General features: G+C 38.9%; 2 protein-coding genes across 3 annotated transcripts in view; one reads left to right on the forward strand and one right to left on the reverse strand.

The window, feature by feature from the left end:
• Positions 1–11,166, forward strand: part of PRIMPOL (primase and DNA directed polymerase) — a 15,612-nt gene extending 4,446 nt beyond the window's left edge. Inside the window, exons 4-13 of the mRNA XM_064148977.1 lie at positions 1,214–1,355; positions 1,741–1,888; positions 3,369–3,635; positions 5,650–5,812; positions 6,990–7,087; positions 7,384–7,470; positions 7,555–7,663; positions 8,809–8,891; positions 8,975–9,021; positions 10,470–11,166. Coding sequence (XP_064005047.1) covers positions 1,214–1,355; positions 1,741–1,888; positions 3,369–3,635; positions 5,650–5,812; positions 6,990–7,087; positions 7,384–7,470; positions 7,555–7,663; positions 8,809–8,891; positions 8,975–9,021; positions 10,470–10,772 — 1,447 coding nt within the window. The 3' untranslated portion in view covers positions 10,773–11,166. The remainder of the gene's footprint in view (positions 1–1,213; positions 1,356–1,740; positions 1,889–3,368; positions 3,636–5,649; positions 5,813–6,989; positions 7,088–7,383; positions 7,471–7,554; positions 7,664–8,808; positions 8,892–8,974; positions 9,022–10,469) is intronic.
• CENPU (centromere protein U) lies at positions 11,111–22,770 on the reverse strand. 2 transcript variants are annotated; one of them, XM_064148974.1, is made up of 12 exons: positions 22,541–22,770; positions 22,249–22,386; positions 21,015–21,129; positions 19,527–19,632; positions 18,180–18,279; positions 17,441–17,510; positions 16,341–16,458; positions 15,885–15,963; positions 14,926–14,973; positions 13,657–13,718; positions 12,307–12,463; positions 11,111–11,593 (listed from the first exon to the last, which is right to left on the reverse strand). In XM_064148974.1, the coding sequence occupies exons 2-12, from the start codon at positions 22,297–22,299 to the stop codon at positions 11,456–11,458; spliced, it is 1,044 nt and encodes a 347-aa protein (XP_064005044.1). In that variant the 5' UTR covers positions 22,300–22,386; positions 22,541–22,770; the 3' UTR covers positions 11,111–11,455. The 2 variants fall into 2 exon arrangements, with proteins under 2 accessions (XP_064005044.1, XP_064005043.1); XM_064148973.1 differs by having other exon boundaries at positions 17,441–17,513; positions 22,541–22,769.
• Between the last annotated feature and the right edge of the window lie 201 nt (positions 22,771–22,971).

Consider the following 22,971-nt stretch of genomic DNA (forward strand, 5'->3'; position numbering starts at 1 on the left):
TGGAAAAGTACCCTACATGCTATCATAAGATGGGAGGATACTTGTATATACTACATGCCAATGGCAACAGCCATTCCTGGGTAGCCAGTGGCCATCATGGATAGTCTGAGGTTTGATCTTGACTAGAGGGAAAATCTTCGTAAGGACAACCTAATCAATTCTATTGTAGATTTCAGCTTTCTTTTTGAGTTGCAGACTGCCATTATTTTCTGTGAATTAAGGACCTTGTCAACTGAATTTAAATCTAAAAGCAGTAGATTCACCTTTGCTGTCAGCTTTCCTCAAGGGATCATACCAACACGCGACACAAACATTTCTATGATTAGTCATACATTAATTTAAATGAGCATTAACACATCTGGTTACCAATTAATGGATTTGTTTGCATGATGCAATTTCAAGGATCATCTGCTGAACTCTTGCCTAGGTTTAGCTGTATCTGGGGCTAAACTACAGCAGCTGCTCTAACACTTGATGGCCTCTCTCTAGCAGAAAAAGGAAATGGGGAAAAGAGACCCACAGGCTAAAATGAAAAGAGATTTAATGAAATAGCTAAATGGTACCAGTGTCAGTACTAAACATATAAAGTTATACTCAGCCCAGCACAAGTGCAGCAATGATTATATGCAGGAAAGCAGTCCCCAGGAGCAGAAGGCAGAGGAGCAGAGTGAGAAGCCAAAGCATAAAACTCTAGCAGGAAGTTCCCCTGTCTTTAGGGAACTTCCTTCTTTATACTAAGTGTGATGCTCATGGCATGGGATGCAGCTGTGAGCCAACTCGAGTCATCTGTCCTGGCTGATTCAGAGCTGGTAGGAGCCTGTGGCTCCTGGCTGGCCAGTTATTTGTTAACTTAGTTCGGGAAAAAAAATTGTGATCTCATTTTTAGTGTCCAAGATGTAGGAGGAGTAACTTTTTTAACTGTAGTTTCCATAATTCCTTAAATTCTCAACAGCATTTCTGTTGAAAGTACTACCTGGGGGCACAGGGAGAATACTTTACACACTTAAAATCTAGGCCAGACAAATATCTTTGTTGTTGTTTTCTGGTCAGTTACATTTTTTTCTAAGTGTTATATGGCTGATACTCTAAAAGAGTGTGCGTGGTTGAGTGAAAAATAGAAGAATATTTAACACTTGTGGCATCCTTGTTTGGAACTAATGAGCATGTGTAAAATTTATCCTAAGAGTCATGATCTGGCTTTGTTTTTCCTTAGAAAAGGTTACAAAACAAGTCTTATGCATTGCTATGAAGTAATTCCTGAACAAGATGCTTGCAAGCTTTATTTTGATTTGGAGTTCTACAAACCAGCAAATCCTGGTGCTGATGGCAAAAGCATGGTCGCAAAGTTAATTGAGGTAAACTGGAGCAAAGTTTCTGATTGAATATGAAACCAAAGTATTGACTACTTTATTATTGTTCTGTAGTAAAATGAAAAAGAATTGTAGATTCTTTTTCTCAGTGGTCATTTTTAGTGAAGCAAAAGGTACTGTTTTAATTAAAGCAAAGGTTCCCTAAGTGAAAGGAAAAACTCTAAAATGGTGGTTGTTGGAATGCTTGCATTCAGTGTGGGTTTGCTGATAAAAGTTTGCTATGAGTTTGGACTGGAATTGAATTAAATTAATTGTGTATTTAAAGTGTGCATGAAAACTTGGGCGGTAAAAAAAGGTCAAAATCTACATTTGTGTTAGGTTTTATCAATAGCAGTGTAAAAATTAGCCTAATTAATGCTTGTCATTACAGCTTGTCAGCCAAAAATTAAAAGAACTATATGATGTGAATTGTTCAGCAGAAGATGTCCTGAATTTAGATTCTAGTACTGATGAAAAGTTTAGTCGACACTTAATATTTCTTCCTCAAAATACTGTATTTAAGGACAATATGCATGTTGGTAAGTATGTGCTTCTCTCTTACTCCAAGAAATAAAAAGTGAGCTTTTAACTTTGAGCAGTGCCACCTCCCATTTGGATATTTATTTTAGTGGAACAACACATGGAAACAAATCTGTATTCCAAGTGAAAATGACTACCTATTTCTATTTCATTCGGGATTAGAGGAGACAGCCTGAAGTAATGCCAGAGGAAGTTTAAGTTTGGCATTAAGAAAATTTTCTTCACTGAAAAGGCTGTCAAACATTGGAACAGACTGCTCAGGGAAGTGATTGAATCACCATTCCCTGCAAATACTTAAAAGATATAGATGTGTTGAGGAACTTGGCCAAAATTCAGATCCTTAATCTGAAACAAAGAGGCTTTTTTAAGATGAAAAAACCCTTGTTTCTCATCCTTGGGAACTGTGGGATCCATGTCCCTAAACCTTTGGAGTAGTAGTTCACGTGGCAGTCTGAGCAGATTGTCAAAGTTACGAGCAGATGCTTATACCACTGGCTGCCAGCCCCAAGCGTGATCCTTCTTGAGTGGCATAGTGGTAACAGCAATGAGGCTCAAAGACTTAAACAGAATTACTGCAGTTTTTAGTTCAAAAGCATAGCCTTCAACTTCTCTGGCACTATAAAACTCTGTAATATATGGATGATAAATTGGGTATGACAGCAATGTTAGCCTGTGATTTTGCTAACTAAATCACATTGGTCAGTTCTTTCAAGTAGAAGCTTGAAGTGTTGATTCTAGCCCATTAGGTAAGTGTTCTGTATCTCCAGTGTGACTGCATCTGGCATGTTTACCGTCAGACTTCAAATATGTCCTGCTTTTCCTTTTTCAACAAGATGGTGAAGCTGCAGCAAATATTTAGTGTTTTTTTTAATAGTTGAGATATGTAAATATCAGTGTCAAATTCATGCATGTTACCAATAACGCTGTACTTTAGACTTTTCATTAATGCCTTTTAGTTACCGGTTATAATTACAATACAGGGACTGAGCTTGTAGCTCATGTAAGAAAGCACAGGAGTTGATGTGGGTCTACAGGAAAGCTGCAGAGATCAATGGATTTACATTGATCTACATGGCTGACAAACCCAAAACATAAAAAATGAGCTAAGGAGGTGATTACCAAGCTGCCTTGCTTCTCAATTCTCTATTCCCAGCAGTAAAATTGCAAGGAGGAAGACTGTTGCTGTATGATACACATACACCCAGCTGTTTATGTTCACTTAAAACAAACAAAAAAAAGAAGTTAGTACAAATTCTTGTCAAGCATGAGTTTCTTAGTTACTGACTATAACTATTTCATGCAGTGAGTTGGTCAAAAGATTTTTCTTCAAAAAAACCCAGAAGGGTTAGAAAAACCCCAGCTCCAACCACTTCCATCTTGGTTCTTTTGAAAAGCATTTGCATAGGAACTGTTAAATTCTTTCTTGATTCATAAAGGACATTGTCTGCTTTTGGGTTGTTCTGCTTGTTTGTTTTTAAGGTAACTTTGTGAGAAGCATTTTGCAGCCTGCCATAATGTTAATGGAGAGTGAAGCTGCTGCTGCTGCAGTGCCAGAAGGAGCAGGACATGTTTCCCAGTGTTCTGTAGAAGAAATTGGATTAGATGGTTCTCTTGTTTCCAAAGGTGGGCCAGCCATTGCTCACCAAACAAAGGATATGGAAACATCACAACAGGGAGAAAATTTGGAACTTTCCTTTCTAGTAGTAAATGATAAAGAAGGCAACAAGCAGCTTTTTGTGGATCTAGGTAAATATAAGAAGTGCTTTTAAACCTCTTGAATGCAACAAAGATTAAGAAATAACAGTGTTGTTGTGGGAGTTAAAATCAAGTACAGCATGTCCTGAAACCCTGATCACAAATGCTGTACCTGAAAGCAGCCTTACATTCTTGGTCCATGTAACTTCCTACATTACTGCATTTAATTATTTTGTTCTGAAGTTTGAAGAAACTCTTGCCACACAGGACTCGGGAATTGATTTTGTTCCTAAGAACCTAGTGCTGTGTTATGGGTTTGAGAATTGGGATGTCTTAACCATCAAGGAAAGTCCTCCAGGGACTAGACATCCCAGGAGGTGGACACCAGAAAATGTAACCTTTTGTTACTGCATTCCCATCAGGCTGCATCTCCCTTTCCTATATAAACTGGCTGCACAGTCAGTTTCTCCATTTTTTTTCCCCTCTCTCTTCTCCCAGCGAGCTGAGCTGGTACCTCTCTGGTATTGACTGGGCACTTGAGGCTTTTGGCCTTGAGCAGCTTGGCTAACTTTTACTGTGTCACTCAGGCCTGGGTAGGGAGGCATGCGGGGCAAAGACTTTAGAAAAATATGGCCTAATGAGATTGTGAAGCTGAATATGAATTTGTGCATTTTTTATTTCTCTATACATTTGTAAATAGTCTTTCCATTTAAGCTTCCAATCCAGTGTGGAGAGTTTTTATTTTACTCTTTTGGGAAGGAGTAAAATACCTCTTCTGTCTGCTCAACCCAAGACGTGCTGCTATTTGGGTTAAAAGAGGATAGCAAGCATTGCATTTCTGTCATTGCAGTTGAATTAGAAGCCATTTCCTCACTGAACCAGTCTTACAGGCAGGACTTCTGTGCTGTTCTGCATGTATGAATTGAGCTGCCTTATCCTATTTGCAATGGCAGTTATTAAGTTTTGATGACAGAATAATAGAAGTTTTGGGTTGGGCACTTCATGGCCCAGCTGGGCTTAAAAATGTTACAAATCTCCCGGAGCACAACACCCACTGTCAAACTAAGTTTGAAATTTCCACCCTTGTCTATCCCCAGATCTGGTTTCTCTGCTTTTTTGCCTTCAGTGAAGTGAAGGTAGTTCAGCAGCTTTTTCTAGAGCAGGGTTATGCACTTGAGGGCTTAGTTTCTTTCCCAGACTTCTCTGAAGAAAACCCATTCCTTCACTCTTCTCATGGCATTCAGGCTCACTTTTATGGCTGGCCTCTTCAGTGTGTCTGCCCTGTTGAAATGTAATCCCAAAGTTGAGCCTGCAGTAGGCTCCTCCACAACTGATTTAGAATTACTTTGCACTTACTGTGCAAAATTTCAAGCACATTCCTGGAGAGAAATTAAACAAAAAAAATCCCAGTAACCCCAGTATACTGTTACCTTTTACGAACGTGATGTTTGTCCTCAAAAATTAACCATCTGCAGTGTTTGCTAGACATGTTACCTCACAACTGCAAAGCTGAAATCAGAGTAGCTGAAATACTGAACTACTGCAGTGACGAAAAGCTACCTGCCATGCTTCATTAATAGTTCTTTAAGTTTTTGTCTTTGTAAAAATAAATAAAGCATCTACCGCCTCAATAAGTTCTTAGACAGATTAGGCAGTGTTTAAGATACCTGCTTATTTGTCTGTTTGTTTGGTTTTGAGACCAGAGTCCACAGAAAACGAAGTTTGATGAATGTGAAGTCCTTTCTGGATAAAATGGTGGTGCAGCTTTTTATGTTGCATTTCACAAAGATCACATGAAAAGTACCAATTTCTTACACTGAAGGGAAACTTCTAGCAATGGTAATGTCAGAATTGTTAAAATGCCTGTGCAGAGGTGTTGAGTGTTTGCCTTAATTCTTCTAAAACACAAAAGATGTACATGTGAGCATGATCTTGCTTTGTTGCATTTGTTCTGTGGGATGTGAGATGAAGTCATTAACCGTTTTGTCTTCAGCTGGGGCTAAGGAAAAATGTTTAATTTGAAAGTGCTAAGTACTATGCTAAGAAACACTTGTTTTTCCTGTAGGAGTTTATACAAGGAATAGAAATTTCCGGATGTATAAGTCATCAAAAGCAGGCAAAAATGTGATTCTGAAGATAGCAGAGGATAATAAGTTTGTGCCTAACTGTGAAGATGACGTTTCCTTGGAAGAAGCATATTTTCTTTCTTCTTTGATCTGCAACATTAGGTAACTGCTTAATTCTGGTGGAATTTGAACTGTTTCAAAATACACATTGTAGTGCTTTTTCTCCTGGAGTAGTTAGGAATAGCTGCTATCGATGGTCATTTACTCCGTGAGTGTTGTTACTCTGTCACTTTGGAGTCCTAGTAACACAGAACACGTGGCGCATGCTCTTGAGTTGTGCTTCATTTCTCTGTACAAACTCAAAATGACAATGTACCCATTATTTAGAGCTGTGTAGTTCTGAAAGGAAAAAATACATATTTACAATCAATTAGGAAGAATAAAAATATTTTCTGAAGTGTGATTAAAAAAGCTAAGAAGGATTTTTTTATAGTACATGTTTACTTGCATATCATATTTCCCATTTGGTATAGATACTTCCTTTGGTTGGATACAGGTACACAGAATAATCAAGTTTTCTGTATTAAGCCTCTGATATTTCACCCTGCACTGTCATAAGATGATCCTAATCATTACTACAGCAGGAAGGTTAAAAAGGTTTATTTAACTGCAGAATATGAATATAATGTTTTTGTTAAAGATGTCTATTTGTGGTGACTTCAGATTTGTATCCTGAAATGTTCATTGTCCTCAACTGATGCCAGTAGCCCCATAGCATAAATTGTGTGGTCTATTCAGATCAGAGTTGTCAGCTGTGTCGGCCAGAAATACGTGTGAGAGATTCTGCTGTGTTGAATTTATTCTTCTGTGATCATCTGGCTTCCAGCTAGTATCACAGCAAGGAAAAGTAGCTCATTGTAGAGGGAAAAACAAATGTGAAACCTTTCACAGAGTGTGTATGCAGAAATACCATACTAGGACAAGTGCTACTGTAGGCATGCAGACCAACCATTAGGCCGGGCCTTCGGGTTTTTGCTTTCTGGAGGAGGAAACCCTGCCCCCTGCTGGTGCATGCCGGAGGAAACCCTCGAAATGAGAAGACGGAGAGCTACGGGGATGGCGATAGGTAGCGGTCACAGACTGGTGATGTTAGCAAGGACCTCTGCAGGGCGTCTGACCTGCATAGGTTTTGCTCCAGCTCCCGCAGGGCTGCCTAGAGCAGGTAGCCCAGGACTACGTTATGTTAGGACAATCATATGATGGTATATTACACCGTGTTTACTATGCTATGTTGTGCTCTAAGACTCACATTTTCCTTTGTATTCTCTCTTTTCTTCAGAGAACGGGACAATACAAAAGTTCTGTCATCAGGCTTTTCAGAAGAGGATAGAAAAATGTCTGCTTTTTTAAACAGTAAAACTACCAGAAGCAGTAAAGGTACCTTGAGCCTTTTCTACTATACTCTTAAATTAGATGTGGTGTGATTTACACACCTGATAACCATAGCTGCCAGGCTTTGTCTGTTTCCTCTCTACCTTGGGGGTAGGGGGCAGCAGTTTAAACGATCTACAGGAAACTAACAGTGGATTTCTCCTTAGTTATATTTAAGGATTCAGTGTGAGTCAGGTATATTTGCTATCTGTGGCCTATATAGTGCATAAAAGGAGTGTTATGATTACGGATTACAAAGGCAAAGCCAGTAACCATATTTATATGTGCCTTTGTTTTAACAGATTCCATGGAAGGTTACCAGGTTTCACCATATCCAGAAATTGATTCTTTTGTTCATTCTTTGGTTAATAAAGATGGGGTCCAAGGAGGTAAAGACTGCTTTGCTACTTACAAATTAGTGTTCTGCAGCAGTACTCTTAAATAAGTACACTGTTTATGTTTTTTCCCTCCAGGGATCCGGCGATGGAATTATTTCTCTCTGGAAGAAATACTTGTATATGACATTTCTGGTTACCGGTGGTGTGAAAATATTGGCAGAGCTCACAAAAGTAACAACATAATGTATGTGCTTTAAGTGCTCACTATTCACTTTAAACCAGCTTGCTTTATTTATTTGCTGCTCAGCTGCTATTCTACAAAAAAAAAGGGCTGGAAAAACTTATGGGTAGAATCAGTACTTGGTACTGTTTCTGCTCCCTGGCTCTGTGGGGATACAAAGCTTTTGAAAAACAAAACACAAACAAATTAAAAAACCCCCAACCAACAAAACACAAAACAAACAAACAAGCAGAAAGAAACAAACCAGACTTTTCTCCCTCCTAAATTTAGTTTGTGATAGCTGAACTTGTATTTCTAATATTTCTCTGAAGTGTTCTTCATAGAAGAACATTTCTGCTATTTAAAAATAGGCATCTAAAGATGCTAACTTATAGTTCAGAGTATGTTTGATTTATGTGCTTAGCTAGGAAGCCAAACAATCACGAATGAGATAAAACATTTTCAGTGCGAGTAAAATTACATTCTTGTATTATCAAAATGACAAAGATAACTCTTGCAACAACTTCAGTCCAAAGGAGTTTTGCTAATGACTCCACAAAAACAAGTGTTGAAAAGTCAGAGGCTTTCTAGATGATGTTAGAATTGCAGTGTATCACTGCAGTGTTCTGATTTAAAAGTAATTCTGTGTAACATTTAAAATAACAAGGAGTGTGTTTTTGAGAAATAAGGGTATGAAAACACCCACAGCCACTACACCAGGTGAACATGGTGTTCCTCAAGCAACTTCCTTGAAGATTGGTGTTTCTAGAGCACCAGCCGAAAAAAGCTAGGCTGCCTAATCAGCTGACAGGAAACAGCGATTTTACCTGGCCTTTATAATGGAACTATCTGTAACAGCAATAGCAGCAACCTTATCTTACAGTTAGGCCCCACATACTAATCTTACTTTAATGATGTTTTCTTCCAAGCTTAATATAATGAAGTTGCCTACATTTCACTTTTGAATGTTAGTCTTAAAATAAATATATTTTTAACTTAAGCCTGAAGTTCACTAAAAAAAATACATCAGACTGTACAAAATGAATATATAATACAAGTATGTCAGAGTATGAAAGCAATATCCCTAGATGGGGACAAACAAAATGCGTTCACTTTGAGTGAGTTTCTTACTTTGTACTGTTACAAAGCCTAAATTATTTCATTCTTAGGATTCTGGTAGATCTAAAGAAGGAAGTCTGGTATCAAAAATGCCACGATCCAGTCTGCAGAGAAAAAAACTTCAAATCACAAAGTATGTATTCTGTGATTTCCAGGCAACTATACTAAGTACTTTTTGGAATGTCAACTGTAATTAATGCCCTGTGTTTGATTTAGGTTTTCCACTACCACCTAGGATATGTCTCCCATTTCTTTTCAAAGAGGTATGTTTTGTTCCTACTGATATACTGAAGCTCTTAAGTAAATCTGTCTCTGGAAGACATGGAAAGCCCCCACTGACACAATCTGATTTGCTCCATACAGTACTTAACACTGGTACGGAACAGCTCCCCAGAGCAGCTATGCTAGTACACTAGCTCCATATATTTGTTTTTAAGTTTTCCAGCAGCAGATGTAGCACAAAAAAAAAAAAAAAAAAAAGGTCAGCACAAGTAAAGCTGAGTTACTGGAAAAGTCTGACTGCGCCTGGGACTAAAGACTGTTGTGGCCATTTGAGCTGATCCTCTAGCTCAGACGTAGGGGAGAGATGAACATTCCAGGGATAGGCCACATAAATGGCAACAATAATAAATTAATATAATTTCATTGGAGCATCAAGAACTTAATGTCTAGAAGCACAGCTTGTTCTGCCCCTTCTCCCGCTGGCTTCTGCTGCTGCAGCTTCGCCTATCATCCCCGGCTGCTATTTTGGCTACTGCTGCTTCTGCTGCTTCGCCGCCGCTTGACCCCTCCCCATCTCCCTTAAGGTTATTGTATTGTTTTTTTTTCCCTTCCTTCCTTCTCTAGTTATTATTTCTCTTTACATTGTTATACTTATACTATAAGAAAATGCAATTTCATCTTTCCCTGACTTTCAAAAAGGATGGGTTTTGTGTTGTGAATTTTCTTCCCGGGGGAGGGATCAGCCCAACCTGGGCCAACTGTCTTCTCTTTTGGCCTGAACTGCAGTTTCCAGTGCATAAACCAGCAAGGCACCACTGCAGGTGCAGAATGGGAAAACTACCCAAGATAAGCTCTGCTGCGCATGTTTGATTTCACACAGGGCCAGCTAAAATAGAAGTGCTTCTGGAAGACTTGAGTCAGTCAGAGTCAAATTTAAGTCAGTGACCTGCAAATTTGAAGTTCACTCAACTCCAGTATATTAAAAGCAGTTATGTTTACCTGTGTGGGTAAAGTATTTGAACTAACCTGATACAGCACCTAGATTCTACCCCCTAAACATAGATTTATTTTTTTTTCCACTGGGTAGGCAGTAGGAGTTGGCATCTTTGCAACTTTTAATTTTTACACTTCATACTGGAGAACAGCACAGTGAGCTCTACTTAGGCAGATTAGCAGCTATTAGTGCTACTTCAAAGGAAGTGGAATTTAAATGCATTTTCAGATCTTTGAACAGACACTAAAACCTTCCATTGCTTTAAGGAACTGTGTACAACAGACTTCTTAAAGTCTGTTAGAAAAAGAGCGAACTTCTAATCCTGTTGAAATAGGTTTCTACAGGTTAAGGTGGCTATAAATTATCATGACTTGTTGGCCAGCTTCTGGTAATGTCAATTATACATAAGAGTACAAGTTTCATACTTTGAGATGAGTAATTAAAAGCACAAGGACCAATTTCATATGGACTAAGTAGTATTCTTGCTTCTAAAAGGAAGAAGAATATACAGTAGTGGATGGAAGGGGGAACACTGAAGAAGAAAACCTGTGTTCTAATGTGTCAGGCTTGTCAAAAAGCTCAATATCTCTAGAAAAAACCTTGTCTCAGAACTCCCTGTTGTCTGACAGTAAGTGGGACAATGCAAGTGATGATGCCTGTTTCCTAGAAGCTACTGAAGACGTGGAACTAGCTGAAGCTGCAAATGCTAGTCTGAATTATGCCGTTGAAGAAATTCCTGATGAAGTTATTTTGGAAGCTTTAAGGGAACAGAACACTTTCCATAAAGAAGGCACCTAGCCACAGACCTGGCTAGCAGACACTCTGCTAACAATGAAGCTTGTGTACTGCATGCCCTCTGTGAAAGATGGTGCAATGCAGTATAAAAGTGCTCTTCCAGAGCTGTAAGGCAAAGAACAGAGTGACTACTACAAAACAGGTATCCTCGCAACTCGGTCATCTTGAACTGGCGCAAAGGGAGGTCATGAAAGATGACAAGGGGGCTGAAGAGTACTGGACTAAAACCTCAGCATGAATACTTAGCACTTTTAATGCTGTCTTGCTGTGTAGTTTCTATTTTGTTAGTTGTATGCTCAGGTTTTACTGATAAGTATAACAGATTTATTTACTTCCAGAAATACGAGGAAATTATTTATTTCAAATACAAATATAATTAAAAGCTTTATCTATTGAAGTTCAAAGTCTGTGTTTTTTCTTTTAAATCACCTTGCCTGAATAGCCAGAGGTTAAAGACCAACATTAAGGGAGCACAGATGGTTTATGGCTCTAACTGGAATTACTACATCATTGATTCCACTGACATGCTGAGTAAGTTGTCACACAGACTATTTGACAATCAGATTAAGTCACTGACCTCTCTTAAACACTGAAGCAGAAGAGAGTGACAATGACTACCCAAGTTTTAAGCACTGACCATTATAATAATAGTTTCTAACAAATGTCTAAAAGTCCATTACAAACACTTAAGGTTTCTTTGATAACTTCCCTCTTTGTGCAGCCAAAGCCTCTTCCAGCTTCATATTAGTATTGTGAAAATGTCTTTCTGCTCCTAAAATTCTCCGTGACTCCACCAGAAGGGCAGGGAGACTGGAAGTTCCATACTGTAGCAAGGAAATAGAAGGCAACATTGTTTTTAACCCTTGGGGGAAAAAACAAATAATCACTTCAATGTCTGTATTTGTTTCCTCACTCTGAAGAGGTACAACAGGATTATTAAAAGTGACGAACAATCAGTACCAGAGAGTTCTGAAATGGCAGCATTTCCCTTACACAGGGCAGGCATATAGCACTGTCAACAGAAAACAGGGTGCCAGATCACAAGCCATGGCAAAGGGAAGGAGTTCCAAGACCACATAAGAAATTACTCTGGCCACGGAATGCATGTGTTGTTCTTAACATTAAATACCTTATGGAACAGACCTGTAAGTACCAGAGTCTCCCCCATCTTAAACAGTAACAACAATTAAGAGACTCTTGTCATTGTTTTTTTTTTTTCCTAATTCTGTAAAAAATGTTAGACCTGAGGACAACTATCATGGTTCTACGCCCTTTGAATTACTGGGCAGAGACAGCAAGGTAGCAGAATCCTCTCTGACATGTTCTAATTTCTAACACGAGACAAAGAGTGAGATACTGCAACCGTTACAGCAGTGATTCTCCAGTTGGTTCCTCAAAGGCAGTTAACAAAATATTGCTGCTTGATAAAGGCTAAACATAACAAATATCCATTGGTGCAGGAAAAAGAGGGGAAAAAAAAGGGTGTCTGTGCACTGATCCAGAGCAGTTCAGAAACACATGCAGAATATGTACTTACTACCACTTTTGCTTTTGGATTTTCTTCTCTATAATCCAAACAGTCATGCTGTAGCTCCTTCAAATCAGTAAGTAATTCAGTTGCTTGCCTCAAGGAAGACCTCTTTTCCTGTAGCTCTGCATATTCTCTTTGTAGTTGTACCAGTTGTGGTTCAGCTCTGTAAAACATAAGGCTTTGATGACTCTTACCTGCCTGCTTACTGCACAAATAACTGTGAACATCTTTTCTCTGGAGAAAATGCGAGGGAAAGGTTGGTCAGAAATCCAAAATGTAGGTTAGTGTGCAACTTACATTTAAATAGGATCAAGGAAGCAAATCCACCAAAAAACCCTACACTTTTTTCCACATCTACCTGAGATGTGGCTGACAATATAGCCACTCTCTCAAGCACCTAAGAAACATCACTTGAAAAGCTGAAGTACCTGGTGCTCTTCTTCTGCGCACACCTGCTTGCAGGCTGAGGTGCTCAGTGCTTATGCTGAAGCACACTTGGGATCCACAAACCACCTATGCCTCTGCCTAAACAAGGTGGAGGTCTCAACTCATTAAAATATCACTGCAAAAACTGAACACCAACATCCACTTTCATTTAACGGTGTGACAGTTAAAAAACCTTTAAACATGATCAAAGGATTAAAACACAACAAATAAAGAAAACATAAGACAGCTTTCATCTGTGAGGGGATTCACACCCATACTGAGGGATACCTTTAATTATTCCTTTGAGTGAAGTTTGTCCATAATACTGCAAAAAAACAAAACCCCAAACCCAACAAAACACTCTCATGGCTAGAGAGAAAAGGCTTTTTATCTGCCTTTGTGGAGCCAAGCACATAGTTCCCTACAATGTTAGCTTCAGTATAAAGCTTGTCATTAATAACCAAGTGGATTTAGGCAAGTTTAATAGTTCTTCAAAAGAAGTATTCTGTATGTAAATAGCAATTAAAATTAATGCCAATTTAAGAGAATAGGAAGTGTGTGGACACAAGAGATGGTAGCAAACCACGTACTCAGAAGCATCCCAGCCAAACTGCAAAGGTGGAAGATATTCAATTCAGAATCTACAAAGCCCTCCTTATTACCTTTGAAAATTTATGACTCATCACCTTTGTAATTCCAGTTTTCCATCCACAGTAACTAGTTAGCTAAGAACAAGTATCTAGGCAACTGAAATGTGGAAAGGAGAGGTTATCCTGAGCTTTTGTAAAACCAAAAGCAATAGAGCAAAACAGAAGTAGAGTTTCATAAAAAAAAATGAAGTAACAAAAGAAGCTACTTTCACTTCTGAGTTACAAAATACCAGACTCCTTCAGTTTTTCAGGCTATTACTATGCCTCATTAGAAACATACCCTATTAGGTCTTCTCTGAGTTGGAACAGTTGCTGTCTTTTCTTTTTGATCTCTGCTATTACCTGAAACAAACAGTGAGAAAAGTCTTTGAAACAGTTTCTGTAACTTCAAAGGCAAACAACTCAAATTTCATTGGTTTTTTTCCCCTTTGAGGTTTTATGCTTCTGATTCTGGGTGTGGAAAATCCCAGGATACCAAGGCCTTATAAACTGCCATATTTGACATTTGTACTTTACACATTTTAAAGCTCTTTAAAGTGTGAAAGTCTCATCTGCATCCAAGATGTCCCTTAAGGAGCACTGGTACAAGCACACAAAAGCAATTGTGGTATTTTGAGCTGTATGTGACCAACCGCGGTAGGTTTTTGTTTGTTTTTAAAATGCAGACTAAACCAAATGTATGTTCAGTATGATTGCCATAGCTAAGGCACTCAGCATAATTAAGCTTTTTTTAGTACAACAACCAATTTAAAGTAAAAGCCCAAAACTAAATCATAAATTTAAATCTAGGAACTACAAATCTGATTTTAAACCAACGTATAAGAAGCAAAATAAGGGTAACTCTGTGCAGCTGTTCATTTTACATGCAAAGTAATCTACTGTATCACCTCCAATTAACAAGGCTTTAGCACACTAATTGCTACCTTCCAGAACAAGCTTTCTGTTGACATTACTTGTTTAAACTCTTTTGTAATAGAAAAAAGTTTTAGGAAGATGTTCATCTGGGCAAAAACCTTCTGGCAGACAGTGCCTAGCCTGCTTTTAAGGATTTTTGTCACAGGCCATCTACCTCTCTCCTGATGAAACCACTGCAGTGTTCTTCTGCTCTTACATTAGTACCTTCTTCTGTCAACACTCTCTTGCTGCATTTTCAGCTGATTACTGCTCACTCTGAACAAGCAGAGGAGCTGACTTCCTCTGAACAAAACTGCTACACAAATTTAGAGTGCAGCTCCCCGAGACTTCTCTGCTTTAAACTAAGCAATCCAATTCTGTCCTCACAGGTCACCATCTTTGCTGCTCTCCCGATTTTATATTCATCTATGTTTCCAGAAGGTTAGCTCTCAGTATTTGATTTGCTCTCCAGAATAGCAATATACAGATGGAGTTTGCATACCATCAGTTACTTGCATCTTTTCAAAATCCTCTATTGGCTTCCATTTGTAGAGCTGATTCTGTACATTTCCCTTGTAAATTATTTTACTTCTGCTAGTCCATATCTTTAAGTTTCACTACTCACTTCTGTATGATTTACAGTATCTGTATTTACCTTAGTATTTTTTTTCTTCATGTTCTTTAATTCCTGGGCTTCCATGATCTACAGCAGAAAGGAAGAATTACAGATTGACTATGGGCCTTGATTTCACCTCTACCCTCCTAAACACGTTTGCAAGAATTACTTTGGAATAACATAAAAAGCTTTTTAAAAAAACAAAACCAAACAAACCTGGTTCAATGGAAACTTCAAGGGTATCAGTTATGTATCAGCCAGAGGAAGACTGTTGCACAAAATTAGTCATCTGGCACCATTAGTGTAAGTAATGCTCCTTGTAGTAAATAGTGTAATTTTCTATTAAAATGTCTAAATCTTGTAATGTTAAAACTTGCTGATTATAACCAATCATTTAGAATTATAGTTTTAGTACTTATCCATTGTACTTATCACAACTCTCTACAAAGTTTCTTTTACTAATTAATGAGAAGCAATCTCAGCCTTCCAAGCTAATAACCTTTTTACTGCTAGGTTCAAACTGTGAGTTAAAGAAGGGTGATTTTCCCTAAACTATGTTAGAGGCCCCTACAGAAAAGTTACTGAGATACAGGACAAAGATTAAACCATCAACCTCCCAAAGCTCTAGTCCTTGAGCTTTTAAAACAAAGTTTGATGAAACTGTTTGCTCATCCAAATATGTAGCTCTTCAGTTTTACTACATAATGCTTCAGATGTGACAAACTTCAGGATTATTAATTGGTTTCCTATTCTCAAAAGCTGATGAGTGTACAACACACCTGTATGACAGGTCTCATGAGAGCCGGCAGAGCCAACAAACCACAACCCGCACACAACCTGTTCCCTTACTATTAGGGAACAGGAAGAGATTAGAAAATTTGAAGTATCATATAATAAATGTATAAAGAAAATATAAAACCATAGGCATTTTGACTCCAACGTAATATTCAGCTCTATAATCACTACCACAAAGTTGATTTTATTCATGGTGTACTTACACGATCGGTGATTTGGTCCTTGAAAGCAGAACAGAAGTCATCGATAGCTTTTCTGCAAACGTTTGATTCTACACTTTGTCTGGAGAAGTCAGACAGACAAAATAACCCATCCAGCGTAGTAAAGAACCAAAACAACCAAAAACATTCCTTGGAGTAACGAATAAACCCCAAAGCTAAGCAGCACAGGCAACTGCAGACCTTTCATGTACTTGCAACAGCTTGACATCAGCTGAGATGTCTTGTTCTTAGGTTTGGAAAGATATCAGATCCCTGGAGAATACCTCAAGGTCACATATGAGAAAATAGTTGTATGACAGAAACCTAATAGTCATTAAAATCACATTAGAATGCAATGCTGCAATACTGCATTCCCTAAAAGGCAGGCCATTAGTGAAAACACAGGTAATTTGGTTTTAAAACTTTGGGTACTCAGCCACAGGAAATCAAAATATTTACCTGTAATTTGCTGCTACCCTCTCAAATTCAGTGAGAACAACATCCAGTTCTGTAATATCTCTAGAAGATCTCTTCATCTCTTTGGGACACCAAATCTCTACAGAACGTGGGCTCTCCACTGGAATAAGAGTCAACATTAAGAACACACTCTGAAATGAATGTTATCCTGCCCACCATTAAAATAACCATCTAAAAAGTTGTGTATTATATGAAACTTGATAAGAGAGATATATAAATGATGTCATCTGTCTTTGGCTGAGAAAGGGGGATAGATTTAACTGGAAACATTTTAGAATCTGGATGAACAATCAGGTACAACTTATTTCTTCACAATTTCAAGCAAGTTCAGGAGCATGGTAGTAAAATAACTGATAAACTACACAGTATCCTGCAGACAGTTGCTTGTGATGCAAAAGTCACTAGCCTCAAAGAACCGTGAGCTGTTGCACACATTTTGTACTAATGTCATAGAAGCTTCAAAACAAAGCTATATACAAATATATTTATTTAAACTTTGCAATGGCATTATTAGGTAATTCCACAAATAGTTAAACCATGTTTCCTCATGAACTTCCAAATGTAAATCTAGAATTTGAATGCAGCAGGATGCTGCTCACAGGAAGCAAGATGGTACTTGAGGAACAGTTTCTCTCCACCAAAACATGCTACTGTCTTGAAGCTCCTTATCACAGAGGTCTTTATACTAATAGTTATGCCCACACTGTAAGCCAGAGGCACTCTAAATTCTGCTTCACAGGTGGTGTTCCAGGCTTCCAGAACAAGGCATGTACTGCAGTGTCTCCCAGCTTTATTCCAAAGGGAATCAGGCAGCATGCAAGGAATAATGTATAATTAATGCTCTACCCCTTCAGGGGAGTAAAAGACAAGTCCAGCAACGCAAACCACGGAGATCAGAGCTGTGTGGCACAGCATCCCCTTAATCATTGTTAATGAATGTATATAGCAAAAATGAAACTAAGATCACCCATTTCTAGAAGCAGTACGTTGCTGCATAGGTTTTGTTTCTTGTATGTGTTATGGGAGAACATGGATCTTGAATGAGGAAAAGCTCTATAGGAGTTTTGAAAAGTCTGCTTTACCAGATGGGTCAGGTGTGGTATTCTCTGAAGTTCTCTTCTTTTTAACTTGGACTTGAGTAATATTCAGAGCCTTCTGTGAAATAAAAAGCAGATTAAGTTCCAAAAAAGGAGCCCTAAATTTGCACACTTAGAATTCTGAGAGATGGCGATTAGGCAGAATGCAAGAAAGCATTTCCTGACTGACAGGTCAGTAACATTTACTTAGGCCTGTTTCACCAGAATGATGGTACAGTAGCAGAGTACACACTGACCAACTGACCTGTTAGCCACTGGCTGTACAGCAGTTCAGCAGTCACTGCCCACTACTGACAGTTCTCTGACCAGCAGCACAGCTAACATTCCTCTTCACTCACACTGTCCCAGTTCTTTGACTACTTTGTGACACCAGTAGCTATTCTGCAGTTTACTGATGAAAGATTACTGCTGTACTGATTTTTACATCGCGATTTTCAACAATTGCAATAAATTCTGATAGACAAAATTTTCATGCAAACCACTACAACATAGCTTCTTTTATCATAGGCCTACATTCTCAAGTCTGCAGAGTTAACTTCCTCTGTATGCCTGGAAGCTAAAATAGGCCAAAGGTATTTTAAACTAAGTGAGGTAAAAGTGCAGAAAAACACTGAATCAAAACCAAGTGGTTTTTGTTAAACTCTAATATACACTCAAAATGGAGTATAATGCAGGCATGACATAAAGTAAGTCAAAATTAAATTGACTGATAATACTCATACACCTTTTTCTGTACCATGTCCTCCTTAGTGGGTTTATCTTTAGGATCAGATGTGTTGATTTTCTGAACATCATCATCAGGTATTTTTGAGGGATGCATTTTACTAGGAAAAGAAAAATACCCACATGTAAAACCACTACACACTGAGAGTTAAGATCTAATAGTTAGATCTTACTATTTAGCTTACATGTTAAGAGCTACTAGTTATTTAGCTTGAATAACCTAGCTTTAAACAGAATGAATCACTTCACAATAAAACCTGTGCTTCAGTATGTTGCTTAGCTTTGATCCCAGCATGAGTAACTAGATATGCTCAAGCCTCAGGCTGCAAGCTGTGAACTTCCGCTAGGATTCAGTGAATTGCACCTCTTAGACAAAAACCAGGAAGGACCTCCAAAACCAGCATAAATCAAAAAATACAGAGGGTTCAAGGCCACAGCCATCAACATCAGCTGGAACTAGTCAATATAACGACATGCTGCCTGAAGACAGTGAAAGAATCCAACAAGAAGTTAGAAGGTGTTGGGAGGATCTCAGACCAGAATCACCAAAGGACCAAAAGGCATGTGAAGACCACACGAAGGTCAGAAGCAGTGTCTGTAAGGGTATAAATGCTAATGGATTTCTTTGGTCAGGGTCTCTCTTTGGAGGCACTCAGCTTGAGCTGACCCTGATGTTGGACCATTCTGTTAAATTATTTATTTTTATGAGGCTCTGTGCCCATGATTCTGCCCTCAGGAAACACAGGTTTTGGACTGAGATTCTTTAATGCTAAGAAAGAAGGATCTTCAACTACACACACAACAAAATCTTGTTGTTTTGGGGAACATTTTGTATTGCTATGGTATTTAGCTTCTGTTACCCAAATAGATTACATTCAAAGTTGCAAATACTATATAAAGGGAAGAGAATCTTTATCTCTCAACAGCAGTCCACACAACAATTTAAAAAGCCCTTACTAACCAACCACTGGGATAGTCATGTCATATTGAGCAGAAACCTCAGAACACAGCCAAAAATATTATTGAGGCTACTTTAGCAGAAATGGAGAAGGCTTTCTTGGCAAGGAGTGGGGTATTTGAACTAAAAAACAAAACACAACAACACACAAAAAAGCCCCCAGAAAACCAAAACCCCCAAACACACTCTAATACAAGCACTATTATTGTCTGGCTATTTCATTTGACCTCTACTTCAGTTTTTAAGTGTAACAAATGAGAAATATACTAACATTTCCATTAAAAGGTTTTTAAAATAATTTTCTTTGTTACATGTAATTTAACTGACTTCTGCCTATTTTTAATTTTTTTCCACCTTTTAACTTTAAACAGCAGCATTTAAAGTACTAACTTTCTTGCTGCACGTTTCCTCTGCGGTGCTGAAGCACGACCAAGTGACTCACTGCCTGATTGTTCCTCTCCATAAGCGTCAACAGCAGTACTGTGCAAAGGGTGATCTATGAAGAACAGAAAACAAACTGCATGAAAATTACTCCCATCTGATCAGGCAAAGAGCATGGACATGCCAGCACTGTCTGCCATTAGATGTTTAGTTAGAATATCTGTGGTTTACTCACTAATATGAAAGAAGCCTTATTAAAAGTATTCTTTAAGGAAATTCATACAGTTAGAAGCTTCATGGTTTCTGTATGCAAACTGAAACCATAAGTACAGGAAATCTCAGCATGTATATATGGCATAGAACAAGCAAAACATCTTGTATTTCATTCAATGCCTCTCTTTCCTAAGGTACACATCAAGCTTCTCCACTTCTAAACAATTACTTTCTAAATTTTAGGGTTTTTTTCAAATATAACACAAACGTTTAGCAATTATATCAGCTACAAAACATTTGTAAATATAGAATTCTTGAATGTAGCTATGAAAATGGATTAGAACTCTCAGAACTTCATGGTTTTAGTATATCTTCCATAGAATAGATTTGTATTTTCAAGCACATTATCACAAAATTTAGTGTGCATCCTTTTTACCCTTTGTACAGTTTAAAAGCACGCTATAGAAGTGAAGAAACAAAGACCTTTCCACTTTCCAGCCTCTCCCTTGTGACAACCCCTTTGCTATATTGTTCTTTATAGCTCATTTTCAATGCTGTTTCTATTACTTGCATGCATACTGCCATAATTTTCCTAGAGTAAGCACTATTATAGCTGAGAAATAGCTCTTAGCACTTTCTCTACAACTCTTAACTAAGGTTTTTCTAGTATTTTTCTTACAGGCACTGACATATAAGACCTAAAAGTATTTAATGAGAGGACTTCACACAAGGGTGTCTATTCCATCTAAACCGATTCTCTTCCAGTATACTGAAGCCTCATTGCACAAGCCCCATAAGAAACATGAAAGTGGTTTCAATCAAAAAGAGTATGACTTCATTAAACTACTTTTTAAAGTAACACTTGAAAGTGGCAGAACAATGTTCCTGTGAACGTCCAAGTTCACTTGCATGAATAGTCTCGCAACAGGAAAAAATGAATAATTTGTGTGATTTAATAGAGAGCAGTAAGTTATTGATCTTTCATTTTTAAATGTAAATCCTTAAACAACTGCAGTATTACCTTGTGTGAAATTCTACTGTTCAGGCTATGAAACTTGGACAGGTTGTATTTTTTTCATTGCCTTTACTTCCACAAATTACAGCACTGTACTTGTTTCTAAATAACAGAAAGTAAACACCAACCTCAAAAGCAGCTGTCTCTCCTGGCCATAACATTCTCTAGCAAAGAGATAATACCTTTGTCTTGTTAAGAACAGAAGTATTTTGCCCGTATGGTTTGTTCATGAAAATCATAAATTAAGGGATATTCAGGTTAACACTAACCAAAGGACTCGCCAAATTCCTCAAGTTGACCTGCTTCTGCTACCTTCAGGATCCTTGAGATATCTGGTTCATCAAGTGGAGGTAATTTCCGAGGGTGGGAGTTGGTGCCGTGCTCCTAGATAGGTATGAAATTAATAGCCAGTTCATCCGGGCTTTGAGTGCAAATCAGATTAATCATGACAGGAATTTCAAGAACATATGACTAGAAATGCTTTTAATCAGGACTCGACTACTGAGCTACAATACAAAGTATTTGAAACGTGCTTTTCAGCTCAAGCTAGTTTTTTTTCACCTAAAAGTGACAGTGTAAACATGGTAAATGCTTAAATTACTTGACACCATACAGTAGCACAAGTTTCATCTTATTTTATGAAACTCTGCCTAAGTTTAGAAATTTTGTAACAGTTTCATATCTGGTTTCTATGATCTGTGGCCTTTTTATTTTCAGGTGTTAGAATATTTCTTCTTTTATCTCTACATTACATAATTATTTTCACTTAAAATTTTGAAAAGCTGTAGCTTGGTCTCAAATAAAAAGCAGAATTTATAAATCAAATATTGTACAGATGCTTCTGTAAAGCAGAACAGTAGAAGAGAATGACACTAGTTTGTGAAATAAGTTAATTGTATATATTTATATGAAAATTTTATATATATAAAAATATATAATTTGTAAATAAAAAGTGTGGGATTGAATTTCTTTACTAATTCGTGTGTGTGCATAAAAGGAGAATTAGAACCAGAACACACTATCCTATTAAGCTTTTAATTTTACCAGCACATAGCAATGTCTCACAAGTTCTGTTACGGTACCAGATATTGACACATTGACTATTCCTTCTATAATCTGATCTCGTTAAACAAGCCTGCTTTCAGACTTCTGCCTGTTCAAAAGCCAAATTTTGCCTGATGCAGCAGCTAATCCCCCCGACTCCAAGCCTGCAGCAGCATGTCCTGCACCGCACTGCCCAACCAAGCCCCACGTTAACTCACGCAGACCCACAGAACGTTTGGGGTTGAAAGTGACCTCGAAGGTTCTAGTCTCTAGCCCACCCCCGCCTGGCGGAGCAGGATCACCTAAAGCAGATCACACAGGAACACAGCCAGGTAGGTTTTGAATGTCTCCACAGAAGGAGACTCCACACCTGCGCATCACCGGGTCCAGTGCGCTGCAAGCGCGATGAAGCATCCTATAACACCCAATGTTTTAATTCTGCTCAACTCAGCAAGTTACCTGTAATTTATTTCCAGAATGGCTTCTCTTCGTTTTCTTCCTTGAGGACATTTCGCTAAATGCTGCTAAACACACAACTGAGGCCAAAGTTATCGAAAAACTGTCCCCGGTACCAGCCTGCTTTCTCTGCCTCAGTACCTGAGGAAGAGCGGGAAGCGTCGGTTAATTATGCGCAACTCACTCCACAGCAGCAAAATGCACTGGGCCAGGCCAGCCTGGCGCAGCACGTAAAGTTAGCAAGCACAAGTGCGCGCTAAAGAGTCAAAGCAAGACAACGCATAACGCTACTTACGCCCTTCTACTCTACCGCTGCCTGCAGAGGCCAGGCTGCCTGCAGAGGCCAGGCTGCCCGCACCCTGCCAGCGGAGCGGCGCAGCTCGGCCCCCGGCGCAGCTCGGCAGGACAAAAGGCGGGCTGCGGCCCCGCCTCGCGCTGCTCAACCGCCGCCGTGAGGGCAGCTGAGTCCCGCGCCCGACCCGCACCCCGGCAGCGGCGCTGCCTTCCCGCCGCAATTCCGAGCGGGCGGGAAGGGGCGGTGCGACGAGGCGGCGCGCCCCCGGAAAAGGAAGAGCGGCAACAGCAAGGGCACTGCGACCCAAGAGCTCCAGCCCTGGCCGCTGCTCCCAAATGGGGCGGACGGAAGCTCTGGCAGGGGTGGCCGCAGCTGAGCCCTGTGCGGGGAAGCGAAGCAGGGTAGAAGCTCCTTCCTCCGCGGGGGTCGGC

This window comes from Pogoniulus pusillus, chromosome 9 (assembly GCF_015220805.1).
Source record: "Pogoniulus pusillus isolate bPogPus1 chromosome 9, bPogPus1.pri, whole genome shotgun sequence".
NCBI classification, from domain to species: Eukaryota; Metazoa; Chordata; class Aves; order Piciformes; family Lybiidae; genus Pogoniulus; species Pogoniulus pusillus.